This window comes from Dermacentor silvarum, chromosome 5 (assembly GCF_013339745.2).
Source record: "Dermacentor silvarum isolate Dsil-2018 chromosome 5, BIME_Dsil_1.4, whole genome shotgun sequence".
Classification (NCBI taxonomy): Eukaryota; Metazoa; Arthropoda; class Arachnida; order Ixodida; family Ixodidae; genus Dermacentor; species Dermacentor silvarum.
Window position 1 is genome coordinate 185,830,809 of NC_051158.1, and position 16,187 is coordinate 185,846,995.

The 16,187-nt window shown below is 48.0% G+C and overlaps 1 protein-coding gene across 1 annotated transcript in view; it reads left to right on the forward strand.

Annotated features, from left to right (window-relative positions):
- LOC119454638 (uncharacterized) overlaps positions 1-8,878 on the forward strand; it is a 60,183-nt gene extending 51,305 nt beyond the window's left edge. The window contains exon 10 of the mRNA XM_049668145.1: positions 8,713-8,878. Within this exon, the coding sequence (XP_049524102.1) occupies positions 8,713-8,877 (165 nt within the window). The 3' untranslated portion in view covers position 8,878. The remainder of the gene's footprint in view (positions 1-8,712) is intronic.
- The last annotated feature ends 7,309 nt before the right edge of the window (positions 8,879-16,187 follow it).

Genomic DNA, 16,187 nt, shown 5'->3' on the forward strand with positions numbered 1-16,187 from the left:
CAGTTTTCTGAGGGTCGGGGCGCACTCCAGACTTGTTGATGACGTGGCCCAAGAACAAGAGCTCCTCATATGCGAAGCGGCACTTTTCTGGCTTTAACGTGAGTCCGGAGGTTTGGATTGCTTGAAGAACTGTTTCAAGGCGCCGCAGGTGTTCTTCGAAGCTTGAGGCAAACACAACGACGTCGTCCAAATAGACGAGGCAAGTCTGCCACTTCAAGCCTGCCAGTACTGTATCCATGAACCGTTGGAAAGTGGCAGGTCCCGAGCAAAGACCAAACGGCATGACCTTGAACTCGAACAGTCCGTCTGGTGTTATAAAGGCAGTCTTCTCCCGGTCCCTCTCGTCGACTTCGATTTGCCAGTAGCCGGTTTTGAGGTCCATCGACGAAAAATACTTTGCGTTGTAGAGTCGATCCAAGGCGTCGTCAATCCGTGGGAGGGGGTATACGTGCTTCTTCGTGATCTTGTTGAGGCAACGATAATCGACGCAGAAACGTAGGGTTCCATCCTTCTTCACTAACACCACGGGGGACGCCCAAGGACTCTTGGACGGCTGGATGATGTCGTCGCGTAGCATTTCGTCGACTTGTTGCCTTATGGCCTCGCGTTCGCGCGCCGAAACTCGGTACGGGCTCTGACGGAGTGAACGGACATTTTCGTCGGTTATGATGCGGTGCTTGGCGACAGTGGTTTGTCGAACTTTTGACGACGACGAGAAGCAGTCCTTGTATTGCAGGAGCAGAGCTTTTAGTTGTTCTTTCTTATGCCTGGGAAGGTTCTGATTGACGTCGAAAGTTGGTTCAGGTACTATAGTCGTCGTTGCAGGTGCACTGGAATCCGTGAAGGCGAAAGCACTGCTGGCTTGTACTATTTCGTCGATGTAGGCGACCGTGGTGCCTTTGTTAATGTGCTTGTATTCGGGGCTGAAGTTCGTGAGCATCACCCTTGCTTTCCCTGCACGTAGGTCAGCTATGCCTCTAGCGACGCAAATTTCATTGTCGAGCAGTAAATGATGATCGCCCTCGATGACGCCCTCCATGTCTGCAGGCACATCGGTACCGACGGATATCATTACGCTTGAGCGAGGCGGAACGGTGATTTGTTCTTCAAGCACATTCAAGGCATGGTAACTTATGCTTGTATCCGGTGGTATCGCGTTGTGCGTTGAAAGCGTTATCGACTTGGACCTTAAGTCGATGACTGCACCGTGTTGATTTAGAAAGTCCATGCCTAGGATGACATCCCTGGAGCAGTGCTGCAGGATTACGAAGCTCGATGGGTAAGTGCGGTTGTTTACCGTGACTCGCGCTGTGCAGATTCCAGTCGGCGTTATTAGGTGGCCTCCCGCTGTCCGGATGTCGGGTCCTTGCCAGGCTGTTTTCACCTTCTTCAACTTGGCAGCAAACGGGCCAATGACGACGGAATAGTCGGCTCCAGTGTCGACGAGAGCGGTGACGTTTACGGTGACATCGATTAGCACGTCTAAGTCGGTAGACCGTCGTCTGGCGTTGCGGTTAAGTCGTGGCGTCTGATCACGGCTGCATCGGCTTGCTCCGCTGCTGCACCGTCGCGTCGGCAGGTCTTCTTTCGGCGGCGAAGTGTTGTCGTGAAGGCTCTTTCCAGGCGGCGTGCTGATATCTCGTCGTGAAGATTCGCGAATCTTCTTCGTCGGCGGCGGAGGATCTTCGGAATTGCGTCGTACAGCAACCGCACCTCCATCGGTTGCTGCCTTTAGTTTCCCAGATAGGGGCTCACGGACCGGCCCCGGGCTGGGCCAATGTATGGTCGGTGCTGCGGCGACAGGTAACGTCCTGGTGACGGCGAGCGTGAGGGTCTTCGTGGTTGCCACTGGGCTCCAGCGAGGTAGTCAGCGATGTCGCGTGGTCGCTCGCCAAGCTGTGGACGTGGCGCGTTGACGGCGAACCCTCGTAGGCCCATCTCTCGGTATGGGCATCGGCGGTAGACATGGCCGGCTTCCCCGCAGTGATAGCAGAGCGGGCGGTGGTCAGGGGCGCGCCAAATGTCTGTCTTCCTTTGGGAGCTGCGCTGGGCGACGGACGGGCGTGCTGGCGGCGGCGGTGGTGGACGACGGAACTGCGGCGTTATTTGGCCCTGGCGCGAGCGCGGAGGGGGGCCTTGACGACGGGCGACGGCGGCGTAGGTCATCGCTTCCGGCTGATTTTGCGGTGATTCGGGAAGTCCTAGCGATTGCTGGATTTCCTCCCGCACGATATCGGCGATGGAAGCAACTTGAGGCTGCGACGACGGTAGCAACTTCTGCAGCTCTTCGCGTACTATCGCCCTGATGGTCTTTCGTAGGTCGTGGGAGAGTCCTTGGACTTCGACATACTGTGTCGTCGAACGGCGATTGTATTGCCGGTTGCGCATGTCCAGTGCTTTCTCGATCGTCGTAGCCTCCGAGAGAAAGTCTTGGACTGTCGTTGGTGGATTCCGCACAAGTCCGGCGAATAGCTCCTGCTTAACTCCCCGCATGAGCATGCGAACTTTCTTGTCTTCTGGCATAGCGGGGTCGGCGTGCCGGAATAACCGAGTCATTTGTTCAGTGTACATACCGATGTTCTCATTCGGAAGCTGTACACGGTTTTCCAGCAAGGCTGCAGCTCTTTCTTTTCGGACGACGCTAGTGAAGGTGTCCAGGAATGCGGCTCGGAAGAGGTCCCAGGTTGTTAGTGCACGCTCCCTATACTCGAACCAGGTTCTGGCGCCGTCTTCAAGCGAGAAGTAAACATGGCGCAGCTTGTCGTCGCAGTCCCACTTGTTGAAAGTAGCGACCCGGTCGTATGCCTTCAGCCAGCTTTCGGCGTCTTCACATGGCGAACCGCGGAAAGTCGGCGGCTCCCTGGGTTGTTGCATCACGATTGCAGATGTTGGCGCAGGGGCTGTCATGGTAGCTGCTGCCGAGGTCGTGACTTTTGTCCTCTTCGTCTTCTCGGGAAGGAGTCCATACTCCGGGGGTTGGTTTTGTAGCCTGAGGCTAGCTCGATGCTCCGGGACAACGTTGGTACTCCTTCGGGGTTCGGGCTTGGATCACGGCTTTTCGGGGGCGTCCGCTGCATGGACACAAAAGCACCTCCACCAGATGTCACGTAGTAGTGACGCTGAAGGAAACAGTCGTAAAACTGTGTATGACGAAACTGGTTGTTTATTGGGCGAACCTGTGCCCACAAAAGCAAGCTACACTCGAAGCACAACGAAAGCGGCGAACACAGTCGGCGATCGTCGAAATCTGATCAGCGGCGAGACGCGTCGGCTTTTATACCTGGGTCATCGAAGGTTCCAGATTATTCCCTGATGCCCGCGTGTCTTCCAGAATGTTCTAGACAATTCGCGTCGGTCACACAATCAGATAACATAAGCGTCGGTGAAAACAGGCAACGAAAAGAAGCATCGATAACGTTCTAGAAACTTCCGATACAGGCGCGTCCTGCGCCGAGCGATAACGTTGAACATTTGTTAGCCGGTGGAAAGCGGCCACCGGTGCAAGATAAACATGTATACGTGTCAATATGCTACATTCCCATATAATGTGGTCATAGGTAGCCAGTTCCTGGCACCATCTGCATTTCGGCTTAATCTCCTCCGGGTATATTTTGCTCAACACGTATGGATTCGGAGAAGATCTAGTCTGCAACCTTTTCCATATGCATTCGCGCGCCTTAGTCATCTTCTTGTCTGGGGGCGGGTAAATCCTTCGCTACCGTTTATAATGGTTTGTAATGTCGTGAAAGGACACCAGCCTATCTCTCGTGGACCTCCCTGGAAAGACCAGCCCACCTGCTCGGATGACGAAACCTCGAGCATCTATGTGAGCCGCCTCCTTCCCAGGATTTCCAGAGTGTGCTGGTACCCAGACAATTTCCACCTCCCTAGTCCCTCGTCTCGTGGCCCGATTCAGCAATCGTGCCGCCGTGACAGATATTCTGCCCCTTGTCAAATTTCGGATGGCTGTTTTTGAATCGTGGAGAATCAGGTCAGATTCGATGTTAGCTATAGCTAGCGCTATCGCCGCTTCCTCTGCAGTTTCTGAGGAGCGGTTTTTGACCGATCCAGAGGTGACCGAGCGTCCCCGTCCGTCCACCACCGCAATCACAAATGCGTCCTTGTCCTTGTACTGCGCGACGTCTACATAGACTGCCCCGTTGTACTTCCCGTGCTTAGCATGTAAAGCTCTAGCTCTTGCCTTCCTGCGTTCCTCATGATGTATCGGATGCATATTCTTGGGCAAAGGCTTTATGTATAAGGTTTTGTGGAGTTCCCGCCGCACCTAAGTTTTGCTGTCCCCGGCAGGAGCCTCAACCCCAATACCCATCCACCCCAATATGTCCCTGCCCAATTTTGTTTTCGAAAGCCTAGCGAGCTGCATCACCAAGTGTGCCTCCCGTAGTTCTTCCAGGGTGTTATGCAGGGTGTTCTTCCAGGGTGTTATCTTAGCCTGTGCGCGCTCACATCATGCTTGTTAATTTACTGAGTAAGCGAATTTTTGCTAGTTATTACGGCCGATAAGACTACTATTCTTACTGTGTATAGCTTTCGATTAATTTGCTTCGCAATCAATGCTTCGCCTTTTGGGCGAAACTGTGACTTTTTAGGGGCGAAGCTCCTTAGGGTGTGGGTCTTTCCCTCCTCTCTAGTATGTAGTAGTAGTAGTCGTAGTAGGTAGCCACGTCTACTTTTATGAGAAAAAAAAATCAAAAGGTTGTGTCCGTAGCGCGGAATCGAACCAGGGACCCCTCGCCTCCGAACGCGCGGCGCTAACCACTACGCCACGAAGCGCACATGGACACACTCACCACGATGACAATAAATACCCAACATTAACGAATGATTGCGCGTTTCTAACGCGTTTGTGCTAGCGCGTTACGGCCCGTGTAAGAAGCTGGTGTAAGACGCGGTGGCCTCTCCGCCTTACCCCCGTATTCATAAACGCTCCTCGCCTTGAACTTGACTTGCCACCGCCTTGGGCAGCGCGTTCGAAACGCGTTGAAGGCGGTGGCAAGTCAAGTTCAAGTCGAGGAGCGTTTATGAATACGGGGGTTATACTCTCTCAGCAGTCATGTGATGGCGTCGGCAAACGCGGTGCACGTTCCGGCATGTGTAAACGGCTGCGTAAGACGCTGTGGCCTCTCCCCCTTACTAGAGAGTACTGCACGTTTCTAACGCGTTTGTGCTAGCGTCCCCTTAAGCGGGAGATAGTGCAATTATAATCACGGCCGGGCTCGACTGGCGCGCGCGCTCGTTTCTTACGGCCTTCTCACCCGTCGGGGAAACAATGGGAGAGTTTCTCAGCACGTTTCGCCACCCGTCGGCGGTAGGGGCGCTGCGACCCTGACCCTGCTCCGCGTACATGCGCTTGCCTTCGCGCTCGCACGATCGTTTTCCCGCGCATTTTATTCGGTGCTCTGTCAGTTTCATTCAATATGAAGTAATTTGTGGGCTCCGCGCCCAAAAGGACACTAATAAAGTTCTTCATCCATCCATCCTGAAGACGGTCGTACAGCCTTTAGTACGCGCGGCCACAGCCAAGACTTGGCGCCGTTCATTGCACATCCGTATATAACTGCTGTGTGATGATGTACTGCTGTCTTCCGTATTGCAAGTCCCTTTCCGGAAAAACACCCGGTGTTTCTTTGCACCAGTTCCCAAGCAATGAGTTTCTAGCCCGAGTTTCTAGCGCTTTTGGACAAGATATTTGGACAAAATAGCATCAACCAATAAAGGGGAATTATAAGATGGACATAACAAAGATCGTAGCCTTCTCCTCCGGATGCGCTACTCGGCAAATACATAATTTCACTATAACTCCTTTTTCCTCACGCAGCAACTCTTTTAAGTATTCTTTTTTTCCGCGCACAGTAGTGGACTGGAACCAGCTAAAAAAGACGTCGTCTCTGCGCCAACATTAACTTCTTCTTTATCATGTTTAAAGTGACATTTTTTTTGTTTGTGCCATGTTTGCAGTGACAATGTTTTACTTCTTTAGAGTAACGTTGCGTGTGCCCAACCTGTACGCTTTGTATTTATTCAAATAACAGTTTTCTTTATTAACGTGTGCATTTTCTGTACATACCAAACCAATGTATTCGTTATGCTTGTACCACCCTGCTAAAATCACCGCATGGTGATTGCAGTATTTATAAAATAAATATAAATAAATAATAGTGTTTTTTATTTCGATAAAGCCTCCGCACACCTGCCACGCAGGAATGTACTAGAAGTTCTTGAAAGAGCAGTGCAGCCCTATTTACAACGCGCTCCCATCTTGAGCTGCCCTGAAGGTGTTGACGACAGTCATGCGATACGATCCGCAAATCGAGAACTTTCTGAGAATACTCCTTGTAAATCAGTCAAACCAACTGACTGAAGAAAACGACAATCCCTATGTACACAAGTCACCAAGGAAACACTTTAGATTGTAATTGTGAATTAAGACACATTTGTGAGCTATTGTGCCCGCAAGTTTTCGCCTGAAAGTATGGCAACCATTGTAAGTGCATACGAGCAATAAATATTTATTTTCATTCCTAAAAATGCATTTGATGGCGCAGAGCTATTCTCCCGGCGCATGCAGCCCCAGTGAATTTAAAGAAGCTCGATGTATTAATACAGTTACACTGCATCCAATTATAAGAAGCCTAGATGAACCATTTACGAGTACTCTACAATTAGGCGACTTGTTCTTGAATGCACGGTGAGGTAAGAAGCGCGCCGGACCCAATCTTCCAGCGTTGCGCGCGCTGCACAGATCGGCTGGGAGCAGCTGAGCAAGAGGGTGGGGTCGCAGCGCCCCCCTCCAAGCAGCGGCGATAGGCATGAACTAGCCCCGATGCGAAGGCCGTAAGAAGCGAGCGAGCGCGCCAGTCGAGCCCGGCCGTGTTATAATGAAGGGCGCTGTTATAAAATAGGAATGACGTCACATATGGCGCGTGTCATTGGTGGAAGTCAATCGCTCGATTTAGTGCGGCGAGACTGGGCGAATTACACGGAAGATTCACGGTTTACCGATGATTCCCTCCGGAGCTTCGCCCACTCATCATTCACCCCGTGGATATACGGTGTTTTTTTATTGCGATAGCAATTATATGGACACTTCAACCAGATTTCTACCGTCGCCGTCGCCGTCGTCGTGAGGTTCCCTATAGATAAAATCTTCGCCGCGCGCCGTATGCCCGAGCGGAAGCGTGTGGGGACGCGCGCTATCACGGAGAGCGAACGCACTCATCTCCCACGCGCAAGCAAGGAAGCAGGAAGCCAGCGCCGGAGGGAGAGGGGGGGGGGGCGCACTTCTACTCTGCCAACAACCGCGCTCGTCGCTCGTCCGCACCGTCTCTTATCTCCACACGGCTCTGACCTTTATGCGCCGTGCAATCGCCGCTCAGTTTCCGTTGAAGCGATGGACCGCACGTACCTTCGCCCGCTGCGGCGTATGCTTGCTGCCAGCGTTTTGACAGTCGTTGTCTGTAGTCATTCAGTGTGATCTATTCGTGTTTGTTTGTGCGCGCTCACACCACGCTTGTTCATTCAGTTAGTAATAGTCGGGCCACATTTTCCAACGCACGCTACACATGCAATGCTGCCCGGATCGGCAGTGCAGCGCTACAGGTGTGTCCCTTCGCACGCGCTGCCCACGGGAAGCGCTTCTCATCAACACCACCATTTCACACGCGCCTTCTCGTAGTCATCGAGTCTCTCTTCATGTCGGTCTACTTACGCCGCACCACACCTGCTTACTTAATCAGCTCATGTTTACTACAATTCATATTGCTACCAAAGTCGCTCACCTTACTTCGTACGACATTGCTGTGTTGCTATCGCATTCATTGCTTCGCCCTTAGGGCGAAACTGTGACATTTTTTTTTGTTATCACCTTGTGCCTTGTACGTGCACTCTTCTTTTCAAGATTGTTTTTTATTCATTCTTTTCTTTACTAATGCAGCCATTATATACATATATATATATATATATATATATATATATATGCATGTGCCAGCACTTAACCCTGATGGTTGTTCCTGGGTACGATAAATAAATTGATTGATTGAGTGATTATTATTATTATTATTATTATAATAACACAAGCCATTCAGGCTTCGACAGGCCCGCCTACTATGTATTTGTTCTTGGTGTGCATAAATAAATATTAGTATTATTATTATTATTATTATTATTATTATTATTATTATTATTATTATTATTATTATTATTATTATTATTATTATTATTATTATTATTATTATTATTATTATTATTATTATTATTATTATTATTATTATTATTATTATTATTATTATTATTATGTACACGCGTAGTGCAAGTGCACCTTTAGAAGTTCAGGTTGTGCTCGTTCCGCTAAGCGAGGTTATCGACAACAAACCCTCCCCACATCTCATAGCGGTCGTGATCTGCGGAGGGAATCTCCTACTCACGAATCAGCAGTGTATTTCAGAGCAGTGCTTATGACATCGATTTCACTCTCCTTATATGTCTCAATACGTGTAGCTCACAGAAAATTAGGCGAGCTACACGCAGTTTCTTAAAACTCGGCTACCGAGTGTGGACGCGTTAACTGGATGCCTAAGTTTTTTGTAATCTTTGCGTGCTTCAACGATTGTAGCGAGCTAATATAGCTCGCTACAATGGATAATGTGAACGCTTTCTTTCAAGTGCAATAAACCTCATGCGATTTCGTTGCAGGGCGACGGGGGCAGCCCACTGGTGTGCGAGTACAACGGTCTGTGGAAGGCCATCGGACTCGTCTCGTGGGGCATCGGCTGCGGACAGGCCGGAGTGCCAGGTGTCTACGTGAACCTGGCGCAGTATCGCCAATGGATAGACGCCGTCATCACCGGCCTCGGATGAGGGCGCTTCGCTCGATGCACTCTTCCGACAGTGTACAAACCACTCCAGTCTTCTTTTACAAAAGGGCGGCCGATGTTTTCCGACATCAAGCGAAGAAGCCTACAAAGGGCGACCTCTCTATGACGCGGTCGGGAAAAGCATGCATTAGTGTCTGCGTGCAGCTTAATCGATAGGGCAACAAGATGTTGCCATCTGCGAATTTCGGCTGTGCGCGACAGTGACCAACTAGCTCAGATGTTGTTGTCCAGAACACGTCACGTCGCGGCAAGTGACCCAAGCATCCTAGTACATGGAAACCTTTAGAAATCACCTGCCATTTGACGACTTTAAGGTAGCGCACCCATTAAGGAAAGATGTCGACTGACTGAGAAAATAAATGATGCACCTTCTAAATTCCTGTGGTCCCAACTTCCAAGGCAACCATCACAGAAAGCGCTTCAGGCTGGGACCACCGTGAAATTAGTGCGTAGTTGATAATGAAATAAAATCGTTTTATTTCAATATTTTCTTATAGATGCAGACACGGGGCTACAGAAAGAGCTGTTCTTTCATTTGCAGATTACCAAAATCAAGAGAGAGAAAATGATTTAATGAAACGCGGGGAGGTTAACCAGGACTCAAAGCTTGCAGCACACCTGCGTCTATAAATTCAGACAGCGCCCAAAGCAATATTCTCGCTGGGGTCGGCATCATCCAACCATAGTCCCCTTTTGTTTTGTTATTTCTGCTTATTGTTCGATTGTGCCTTTAACGTTAGAACCGAAGGATACCAGGCGGCGTATGTGGCCCTCAGGGGAACAGTCGATTTAAGAAGAATTTATAGACTAGTGCCTTTAGTTTAACACGCAGGCAGATATGCCGATGACACAATGAGTGTTTCTTTATATGTATATTGATATGGGGTTTATTGGCGTTTGATCCCGTTAGGTCCAGTGCAAAGAGCACCCGAGCCGTTCCAGCCAAACGCCAGCGCGAGGCAAAACAAGCGACACCGATCCTTTCGTCTTATATACAGGGTGTTTCAGCGATCACTTTCAAAAATTCCTAAAGGTTGCCTGTGGCAGATAGCACAATTCTAGTTCATGAGCTGGTCTACTCGAAGAGGCGGACATTACTTGCACAAGAAATTGAAATGCACAATCGAATAATTAACAAAAAATCACTAATTCAGTTTTAAAATAGTTACCTGAGGGCCCATATTGCAATTTACAAATTGTAGCCGTGGAGTTCGCAAGGCGGATCCACTTGGCGGATCCACCGTATCTTGAAAGTGATCTGCGAAGCGGACAGAGAGTGTCGACTGCTGATAGCTCCACGCGCTGTGTTTTCGCCGCTTCGAGTTGAAGAGAGACGCGCGGGCCCATATCTTGAAAGCGATCTGCGAAAGGCGCGGCGTGTGCCTTGGTGAGCGTTGTGTTCCCGCCGCTTTGTTCGCGTTGAAGCGACAGGCAGTACGAAGATCAAGTCGCTCGCTGTTGTGGTCGACTTACGGGGCGGACGGACGGACGGACAGTTCTCTTGCTGGGTAAGCATGGAAATGCTTACCCATTTAAAATGTGCAGCCGCTCAATTTAATCTCAGAATGCAAGTGTGACACCAGTTGAATCGACGCGGGTAAGTGTCAACAAAACGTCTCATCAAGAGAAGCAAGTCGCACACCCTCTCGATAAGCTTGCGCATTAGAATGAGTGGCCGTGGCTGGCATCAGTGCACAGGAAAGGCAGCGCGCGAGCGAGAGCTGTTGGAGGCACCGAGGGCATCGTTCTTGTCTTGTTGACGTTTCTGTCGTTCGTGATTTCAGCTGCATACTTGACCGGCGTATATCGTAATGCCTAAAGACAAGAGTGAGCGTGCTCCGCGTGTATGCCAAATCGAGTGTGCGAGGTTCGGCCACCTCAGTCAAATCCATAAAATAAAATTCTATTCCAGCAGCAATAACCCCGCTGTATAAGAATGTAAACATTGTCAACTTGGTTCGGGAGCTTTTGATACAGCTTATTCTATTCCTAAAGCCGCAAGATGGCTCGAAGTGGCTCGACGGAATTATGTTCACAACACTAGTTCCCGGAATCATAACCTGGAACTTTTTTGGTTTCCTGGGGCTTGCAGACGTTTCATGTCCCTTAAATTTTTATACTTCGGATACACGGTTGAGTGAAGTGAAAAGGGCAGCTGTATTGACTATTTGGGAACTCGATCTTGCCCTAGCATGATCTTGCTATATATATATATATATATATATATATATATATATATATATATATATACAATTATTCTTTAGTGGTAAGCATTCCATCTGTTAGAACATCAGCCATGCACGGCAGTTGCTGAACCGGCGAATACAAATGCCGTTCTGTTGTTAAAAATGGCAGAACTTTCTGGACGGCGTGACGTGCTCTCACATTCGTTTATGTGTGCATGCTTACCGGTCTGCCTGAAAGGCACGGCATAGCTTTTCGTACAATACTATTTGTTGTTCATTTGCGTCTATTCTTTGTAAATACGGCAATATTTGTCTGCGTCTGCCACCGTCATATGTTCTTGTGTTTCGTGCGTGATGAGTGCACGGCCACTGTTCTTGCATGCATGTGAAATTTGAGTGCTTATTGGCCAAAATATCACTATATGGACTAACATAACGCCTCATTGTATGTTACTTAGTACCAATATGCTGTTCGGTAACCACCATCGTAGTCATTTCTCTCATACCAATGGTGTCATGGCGCCGGACTCGCCAGTATCACTTTTCGTAAAACTATAAATGTCTGAAAATGAAGGCAACATGATCGTTCCTTGGTACGTGCTGTAGAAAAAAATAGGCATCAAATCAATAGCTGGACCTACCGTTTTTCAGTTGATATGGATTTTTTATATGTAAATATAATCACCCATGCAAGCACTCTCCCGCCTTTCTGAGGTGCATTTTCGGAAGTTTAATTAACTTTAGAGCCCATGTTTCAATTGCGTTAATGAAGCCGCGTAAGCCATATCCTCTCAGCATATATTCCATGTGTCCTATTTATTATCTCTGTTTTTTATGCCGTGGGAAAAAATGACAACACAAGTGCTTGTTTTGTCTGGGTTCTTTTTGCCGCTCTTTTAATTTTATTGTATGCCATGAAGAAACAAGCCCAGCAGCAAACCTTCAGATTTTAATCATAACGACGTCAATATGGCAGCAGCATCGGTTGTGCGTCCCCAAATATGCACTTGCACTTAGAGTCCCCGCTTTAAATATTTGGCTAACGTGAGGTAATAGCGTCTTTCTCACAATGAGACCGTTCGGCCCAACTCGCATTTGTTGAGAAAAGCCAGTGGGCCAAAGGCTTTGTGAAGTGCATGCTTGGTAAGCCACACAGGGAGGCGACAACGAATTCTAGATAAGCCCTGCGCTAATTATTTACCGAAGATACTTTTTTTCTCCATTACTCACTTTTTCGGTTCGGCGAGAAGGCGGAAACAGCGTCATATTCGAAATCCCAGCATGAGTACCTGCGGTGCGCTGCTCAGTCGAAAAAGATAACTTGGGGAACTTCCCGGCAAAGCCGTTTAAGAAAGTGCAAACTGACTTGATGTTTCTCTTAGGTGTCTTTTCATGGTCGGATGCCAAGATTAGCGGCTTGTTATTTGCAGAGTCTAACAAGTACATTTAGCGATATCAGCACAGTAGAAGGAGGTCGCTTAACCCTGACGGTTAATTGAGGAATGTTGTAAATCACACTGCCGTGGATTTCACTCTCAATTAAGCTACATGTGTACAGCGCAATTACAAGAGAATGCATCGCTGTGGTTAAATCTTACCGCTGCTGCGACAGCAAAGGAATTGGCACATAGCATGCTGTTCGTTCGTTTTCCGTATGAGTAGAAGCTATTTTTCATGTGAGCATGTACCAGCGCGATTGAAAACCTTTTTGCCATCCGGACTGACGCTATTAAAATTTCAGATAACTAACGTGGATAGACGTGAAAACAAAAACTGCAACGTGGCGCCTTGTCCACGCCATAGTTCCTATTCTGTTCTTCAGTGATCAGCTCAGGTTCATCTTATCTACCACTGCACTGTTCTTGTCTGTTCCTGTATGTTGTATATATTTCTTGTGTTCACATTCGGCCTGGAGTTTGTTGGGCGAGACCAACAATAAGAATTGACGGAACGGGTTCTTCGGTTCAAGGCAAGATTTGTTGGTCCCATCTCGCTCTGAAACCACGAATGTCTCACGCCCTACATTCTTGCTTATAGTGTTGTAAAATGTGACGCTGCGATGGGTGTCGGTAATACAGTTTATTTACGCCATTCTTAGCTGCTCACCGTTGTTATCTACTTCCTATGCCGTGTTTCGCCTAGCGCCACCGAGTTGCAAATTTCGGCCTTTGCCAATCGACTTGTGAAAGAGGGCCAGCTCGGAGGGCCCACGATGACAGCTTGTTAATGTTGACGTCACGCACATTTCACTACAACTTTATTTATTTTGAATGCAATAAAAGATTTCCGAAGCCGTATTCTGTCCAAAAATGAGTGTACTCATACTTCTCATTCACTTATGGAGTCAAATACAAATTTGTGCGATCACTTCTCAGCAACCTGAAAGGCTCCCGCTCGGAGGAGCAAAGGGCGCTGTACCAAGGTGCTTCAATTGCCACTCTTGTGATTGTGTCCAACACGTACGTCACCAAGACATCCGTGGTGCAGATCCCTCAGATCACCTTCGGATGTACGCGGAACCGTCCTGTGCTCACAAACTGGCGATCCGAGGGATGTCGTTCGTTTAAAAATGAACAATATTTTTTGAGCGGACCGTATAGACGTGTCGGGACTGTGTTCGGACGCGGGATGCCTATGGAACATTTCTCAATAGAAAACGTCTTAGTAACGTTTGTAGAACATGTTTCGCGGACATACACAAGGCATCCGCTTTTTTTTTTTCTTTTTTCAAAATGGCTCGTTTCCAAGTATTGAGATGACATTTTCTGCATCTAACGTTTTGTGCTAGATAAAAACCTCTAAACTCTCAAAAAGTAGTGGCGTCCATCACTGGGCTCTTAATAATACATATTCTGCAAACAAGCTTCGCTTTTGTTTCCCACAGGTGCCGTGACGCCCGGTATCTCAGTCGATGTGACGTTGCGCTGCTGAACCCGTGGTTTTAATTCCAGCACATAGCGGTGGGCGCGAAATGAAAAAGTGCTCGGTTAAAGACCCCAAATGGTCAAAATTAATTTGGAGTCGGCTACACCGAATGACGCTATTTCTGAAATAATCATAGCCTCATAATTAAATCGTGTTTTTGGCGTATGAAACTGCAGCCCGCTGCAGCAGCGTCACAGCGAGCGCATCAACGTCAGGGTTGATAAGAACGAACAGGTGATGGTGAACAGGTGAACGAACAGGCTTTTGATGAAACTTACCCTTAGCGCAGGTTTCGGGCCCAGAACAATTATTATGAACTTAATTTTGTGAAAAAATTGTTTGCCTGAAAAAAATGCACAAATTTCTGCCGTCGAAAACGCTTTTCCGCAACTTTTGTGATGCCGGAAATTTGAGCGCGCATAGAGAAACAATGGTGCATTTCTCGATCACAATATTTTTTCTCCACAAACAACAAGTAAAATGCTACGTTATGAGTATTTTATTGCACTTGGCTACGGAAGGAACATTGAGAAAAAAATCAAAAACATGGTAAACGGACCAAAATACCTGTATTCAGGAATTTATTGCTCTATAATTGTAACAGTGAGGATAATGAAACTCGATGTACGTTAACATTTAAGTCTTCAAATTCTTTCGAAATAATTTTCCTTACTTTGTCAAGCACCGTTACATTGAAAAATTGTACTTAAACATAAGTGTTTAAGATATCGAAAACTTGAAAATAATTTTTTGAAAAACGACATTTTAAATTTTTTTGAAAATCACTCTGGTTGAAGTCAAGGACGTTGTCTACCATTGTGCGTAAAAAAACGTTGCATTATTTGAGCACGGGACAAGTTAGAATGCGTGGACCACACTCAGCCTAGCGGCTGCGCCACTGATATTGTGCTGCAAGTCGGATGCAGGTCGTGCAAAAAATAATTGTACGCAACATACTCATAAATAAGCCCTTAAAAATAAAAATAAGAAAACAAAAGAAATCAGCCTCAAGCTTTGTCTTCCGATCCGGCGCTTGGCAATCTTTAGCAGGCGATCCGTAGCGGTGGGCGCTTGCGGCGGCGGGAGCTCACGTTTCATCAGTGCCGCTTCGATTGCGTGATTCACCGAAGTTCGGAGAGTGAATGGTATAAGAAACGCAGCAGGCGAAAGCTGTCAGTATATTACATCAGGTCTGCCGGTAGTTTTTCTGAGGACGCCTCCAGTGCACGGCGAATGTTTCTTCCTTCGCTGGGGTGGCTGAAGCCGCAAAGTATAGCCTGAAACGCGTAGTTTATGCTGACTATCTGCAGAGACACGAAAAGAAAATTTTGTATCAGCGGAGTAGCGTAAAGGACTTGGACATTGTTCAAATAAGGCAACACCTGGCTGACACCAGTGTTCCTGTTCGAGAAACGAATTTTCTCTGCGGGAACTGTGTCAATCCCTTCAAGGCACTTACCGCGGATTCTTCAACTTCCCCGGCTCCTGAGCACAAGCTGACACATGAGGATCCATTGACACTGGTTGAAACATCTGGAAATGACGTTTCATCTGAGTCTGAGTAGGCATCTAAGTCACAGGAAGTGTTCGTTCCAAAACAAGCGGCCGTTGAAGAACTCGACAGGTATGTGCGGTGTCCAGAAGTTTCGCCACTGAAACCTCCACATTTGATTAAAAGAAAACATCGAAGCTCATGTGCCAAGTGAAAGCAAAGAGAAATTGAGCATGGTCTCAAGAGTTCCAGTTTGGTCTCAAGAGCATGGTCTCAAGAGTTCCAAAGGTCCAGTTTATCAGCAGCATATGGCACAGAAAGCCAGCCTGTGACATCGACAGAAAGCTGCAATACCTGTTCAGACTGGCTGAACAACTTAAAGCAAACCTTCGAAGCATCAGAGTCGTTCAGTGAGCGTTGTCGTCTTTTAACTTTGCTGCCAAAGGCGCTTGACATCAAAGAGATACAGCATGTTATTCCAGCAGCGACACGCCCGTCAATCCAGAAAGTACAAAAGAAAATCATGGTGTGTGGTCTGACCCTTACACAAGAAAAAGGGTAAACCCATAGGCGCCGACTACGGGGGAGGGGGGGGGGGGGGGGTGGGGGGTTCTGGGGCTCGAGCCTCCCCCGGAAATCCGGAGCCCCCCATTTCTCGCCAAAGTGTCATCACCAGAGTTCTGTTGCCCA